Source organism: Belonocnema kinseyi, chromosome 7, assembly GCF_010883055.1.
Source record: "Belonocnema kinseyi isolate 2016_QV_RU_SX_M_011 chromosome 7, B_treatae_v1, whole genome shotgun sequence".
Classification (NCBI taxonomy): Eukaryota; Metazoa; Arthropoda; class Insecta; order Hymenoptera; family Cynipidae; genus Belonocnema; species Belonocnema kinseyi.
This window is the reverse complement of record NC_046663.1, coordinates 98,629,933-98,635,545: the sequence shown is the minus strand read 5'-3', so window position 1 is coordinate 98,635,545 and position 5,613 is coordinate 98,629,933. Positions and strand designations below refer to the sequence as shown.

The following is a 5,613-nucleotide window of genomic DNA, read 5'->3' as shown; positions in this document are numbered from 1 at the left end:
AATAATAATCGAAGATTGCAATCTATTGCTTATCGCGATTTCACTACATTTCGAGTATAATAATTCAGCACTACAAGCTATTCCAGGTTTTTAAATCGCGATTTTTCTCATTCTTACTTTTTTTCTCTTTCTCTCGAGCGGCACGAATAAATAAAAAACACGGCCTCAGGACATACAACAACTTGTTCACAGGAGTCTCGGAACCACTTTAAAAAAATATTTACTCTCGCGTATTATTTGTAACAACTCGCATGGTTAATATAAACACAGTTATTTTTCGACATAGAAGGCAAAATCCAACTTTATGTTCGCCTTAGGATTCAAATTTTTTTGTACTTCTAAGGATCTAAGACAAATTTGAGTAAAAGGTAGTTTCACAATTTTGAGCACGTTAAAGAAACTATCAACATTCGAAGCTTGACTAGATTCTGATAGTTTCTTTTGAGTATTGTTTCATTACAACACATTGACATACAAATTTATCACAAATGTAATGCCCTACAACTACGTCGGTATATTCTGAATATAATTGAACATCACAAAATTTTATCCAGTATAACAATATTAATTAGAATCAACGCTAATGTCGTACTACGCTATTTTAGTGTTAATATAAGTTGGTGTTCTTCTTAGTCTATAAAACGTGTCAATGAATTGATTCCGAGACTCTTAGGTGATTGCTTGCTATAAAAAGAATATAAACAATAACAAAAATCTAAATTTAAGGGAAATTAAATACGTATCGCGGCGAATAATTTACTTCTACTGTACATACAGTGATATTAACTTTTTTGGCCGAGCTATTAGCTTTATAAAAGTTTGGTTATAGCAGATCACTGTGAGATCATTGTTGCTTTTAGCAACTTGACGCGACCTCGAAGCTTCAACGACTTAAGATAGCGATTACCTCCCTCTGCGCAGCTCGAACAATTCAATATTCTTGAAATTCATTAATTTTCTATTATAATTTTAATCAGGGCTGCTACACTTCTGAAAATGTATAAAAACCGTAATAAAAACAGAAAAATTTTAATAGTTTTTGGAATTTATCATTTATATTCTATTAGTAATTTGAAAATTTTATACTTATCGTATTTCGGTTATTAGAGATAAAAATTCAAAAACATTATTAACTTGTAAATATAAAAATTCAAAAGCGCTACAAATTTGAAGCGTTTAGATTTTTAGTTTTGGAATTTTTAAAATCTTTAATTTAACAGCCACATTTTAGTCTAAAATTGCTTAAATTGAAAAATATAAATTTTAGATGGAAATTTTCTAAATCGGAAAAAAATGATCAAAGTTCAAACATTTTCTAATTTAAAATTATCAAAATTTAAAAAATGCTATGCTTAAGGTTTCATAATATTAAATAATTAAAAAAAAATGAAATTCTAATCTCTTGAAATTAAAAAATTTGTTTTGTAAGACCCAGATTCCTGTTGCCGACATTTATCAACGTCTAGGGTATTTAAGGGTTCGTAACAGTGCTAAACTTAAAAGGTCTGAGATAATATAAACCTCGAATAACGTTGTAAAATGTAAGTAACAAGAATCCGTGGGTCTTAAGTAAAAGGTAATTCTATTTTTTTGTCAATTGATAATAATTAGTATTTTGTAATAAGGAATATTTTTTAATTCGAGCGATTAGACCAGAAAACTTTGTTTTTGAACAAGAAAGCTGTTTTAGAATGAAAATCGAACATTTTATTGCCAAATGAGTATTACTCAAAAAAATTATTTCTTCTCTAAAAATTATTTTTAATGTCATATTTTGTCAATTATATTTGTAAATGTTTATTTCTAAAGAATGCTTGAATTGAAAAATGTTTCAAACAGTCTAAATAGTGAATACAAAATTGCTATTAGTTACAAATTAAGTCTGTTAAATTCTAATCGAAAATTCAGTCAACTACATATATTTCCTTTCGGAAAGTATTTCAGAAATGTTTCCTTTTTAATAAATTTAGAAATTTTATTCATGAAGAATATTAAGATACTAGACATTTCTTAATTAGCTTAAATTTTGAGAAAAATGTGTGGTCAAATCTATAGTAGAAGTTTAATTTTCAAGTGAAATGAATTATTTAAACCTTATTTTTATGCAAGAGTAAACTTTATTTTTGCTTAAACTGTTTTCTTATCAAAAATAGTATTTGAAAAAAAATGGTGAGAGTTTTTATGAATTAATTAAATAAATATCGTCGGTTAAAAATTCGAATTTCAAATTTTTAGAAAAGGAATCTGTGTTCAGTTATCATACATCGAAAAATTCTCAAAAAATTTTTAATTAAAAGATTTTCTAAACAAATGTTAAAACACTGATCTGTGTTTGGAAAATGAGTGAATGTCTTAATCAGATTTTCGTAGCAAGCCTGTTAATATATTGCACATAACAATTGCTAAATGATTTTCGATTATTCAGTTTAAAAGCTACTTCTGACTACTAAATTTACTTAAAACCTTCTCACTTTGTTCAGTTACTGAACAAATTATTCTTTTTAAGTAAATTTACGTGAATTAATCATTTCAAGTAACAATTATATAAAAGTCAAAATAAACTATTCGAGCTGCGATCTAAAAAAATTTCAGAGGAATTCAAAACTCTGAGTTTCTGCCGAAGCTAGTTAAGAATTACCATTACATTATAATCGGAATATGTTCGATGTTCGTACCTATTTTTATATAATTCGTTGTGTCGAAACATTGCTTTGACCGTACGTGTTTTGTCACCTCGTATTGCTTCCTAAAAAATATGTGTTATAACAATATATATTATTATTTATAAGCCCAATACTCAAAATTTTCATCTAAATGTAAATAATCGCGTGTACGTGTCGTCGATTAATCGCTCATTATGTATGCATGTGTCTCTATGTCTCTATGCATGACTTATCTTTTATCCATCAAAAAACCACCAAGCGTCCGTTCATTAAAAAAAACCTATATTTTAAATTTCTAATAAAAAATTAATCTCTTTCTGGATCGAATAGCAATTTTCAAAAATGGTCCAAAACACAATCCCTACCTCTAAAAACAAACGCTTGTCAGCTCTTGAACGAAACGTCGTACTCGTAACTGAGACAATGGATTAAATCCAGGTTTTCGAGGATAGCAACAATCAAAATCGAAAACTAAATCAGAATATATACGACGATTCGTGAATTGGATCACGTGACTAGAAATCGTGTTATCATAATAGACTACCGTCTATACTTTAATCGACTAGAGTGACTAGACTGCAGTGTGGACGTCACCGTTCGACGTTTTCTGTTTACTTAAACATTACTGGACGTTTCTTTATAATTTAACGTTAAAGATAATCACTATAATCATCTCTTCTACTGGTACTGGCATTTTTCTAATTAATCTACTGCAAACCTTTCCCATATCAACGAGTATTCTTGACCCAGTGGACAGCCATCTTTTCATATCCGCTAGCTTTCAAGGGCTCCTTCATCATCTTGTTCATGCTACAACCCTCTGTTGTTCTGGGTATTGCTGTTTCCGTGTTGCTGGACATCTTCGTCCCTTAGACATGCAGATTCCAGATGTTTGTTCAAATAAGACTTGAGTGCAAAAGTCTTGTGGCAGCGAGAACACTCATAGTTCTTATCAGATGAATGTGTCTGCATGTGAGCTCTGAGATTCGACCTATCTGCAAAAGCTTTGCCACAATGGGCACAACCATAGGGTTTTTCTCCTGTATGACTTCTCAGATGTCCTTGGAGCAACCAGGGCCTGGAGAACATCTTCCCACAAACCCCACAACTGTGTGCCAATTTGTGTGTAAGAACATGCATCGCCAAAGCTGGCATCGAGACATAGGCCTTCCCGCAGTGGATACACTTCTTGGCTGATTGAGAATCAAGACTTCTGTGTGTCTGTTTATGTCGTGACAAATTCGACGAGGTAGCGTATTGCTTCCCACATTCAGTGCAGGTGAATTTAGCTCTCTCTGGTTGTGCAGCTTCCTTTTCGGGTACAGCAGCATTGCTTGATCTGCGTTTCGAGCGCCCATCGGAAACAAAGAACGCTTCGTAGGTGTAGGCAACTGTTTTGTTGTTGGGAATATTTTGGGAATTTTCAGCAGATGTGGGAGATTGTGGTTGGATTTGGTGTTCTTGATGTCGGGGGGATAGACTTTGGGGGGGAACTGATACGAGGACTGAAACAGGGGTTGGGATTTGTGATGGTGTTGGGGAAGGGAGGGGATTTGGGGAAGGGAGGGAATTTTGAGATGAGTTTTGTAGATTTTGAGGAGGAGGGATGCCGGATGGGATGGTGTGTATAAAAACGGAATGGTTTGGAGCAGCTGGTGATGCGCTGAGATCAAGAATTGCTTGAGCTGCTGATAGGTCTTCTTCGGCAGATGTTCGAATTTCTGAGGGTTGGAGGCTATATGGACGGTATATGTCCTTCTTTTTTGGTGGAAGGGAAAGAGCTGTTCCGGTTGAGGTAAAACACATTGCGAGACTCTTGCGAGGTGGTAGTGTAAGAGATGTGGAAACTGGATGCAGATTTGAGTTGAGCCGATGATCGAGGTGATGAGGTGGTGTTGGAGATGGGGCTACTGGCCTCGCCAATTCCGCGGCTGAACGAAGAGTGGCGTACTTTGGAGGCTCCTCGTGATTGATCCAGGCCTCGTGCGTGTAACCTGAAAAAGAAAGTTCATGTTAAGTTATGCGGTTAGTTGTGCAAGGACCTATGTTGGACAAGGTAGGCTAAAATAAGGTTCTGGGGCAGAGGATTGAGATGGATCGCTCCTGAGGATGGCAGAATGGGTACAATGATAATGGATCTATAACGGTACAGTAAAAATCAAAACTGAAGAGTGTAATTAAACTCATTTCAGTTTCATTATAAGTATTTCGAGTTATTTTCTTTTTACTTTCCTCTCTTTTTTTTCATGGCAACTTATTTCCTAGTTTCTAGTCTCTTCGTACGGCCTTTTAAAAATGAGCTATCCAATTTAAAGAAATGGTAAGACTTTCTTTGAATTGTTCTTTTTAAATAAAGAGTTAAAGGGAATAGTGCAATTCTCATTTATTGATATTGCTCAGGATTTGAGAATCAGTGCCACCAGATTTTAAGCTCTCTAGAAGCAACTGAACTAAATTTGAATTGAAATTGGATGGCTTAAAAAGATAATATTTGCGAATTAATATTTTTAAAGGTATATTTTTTTTCTATTCGTGAAAGTAGGGGTTCGATCCAACCGTCAAACCGATAGAGGTCAACAAACCTGAAATGTCACGAAACCACCTTTTGTGCCAGGCAGCCGTCTAAATGCACCCTATTTAAATGTTTGTCAAACTATACTGGTCCACCTGTATTAGGTAATTTTCGATTATGATATTCAAATAGATTTATTTGCTTGCATATGTCTCACACCTTGCCTTCCCCTTTGAATTATTCTAATGACTAGATACTTCTTTCAATTAAAATTCCCTGATTTTAGGGAATTAAGTAATTTGGGGTGGTTGCCGTAAGGAAGCAGATGTCTTTATTTCGTAGCTTACTCTAGGGTGACATTTCGTACATTTCTAGATTATACAGCAAAGCCATGATTATGAAACCATATGACTCACCCTTCGTGGATAGAGGGGCGGA

The 5,613-nt window shown here is 33.9% G+C and overlaps 1 protein-coding gene across 1 annotated transcript in view; it reads right to left on the bottom strand.

Annotated features, from left to right (window-relative positions):
- Nucleotides 1-3,252: 3,252 nt before the first annotated feature.
- Nucleotides 3,253-5,613, bottom strand: part of LOC117177040 (transcriptional repressor scratch 2) — a 21,837-nt gene continuing 19,476 nt past the window's right edge. The window contains exon 2 of the mRNA XM_033367504.1: nt 3,253-4,657. Within this exon, the coding sequence (XP_033223395.1) occupies nt 3,474-4,657 (1,184 nt within the window). The 3' untranslated portion in view covers nt 3,253-3,473. The remainder of the gene's footprint in view (nt 4,658-5,613) is intronic.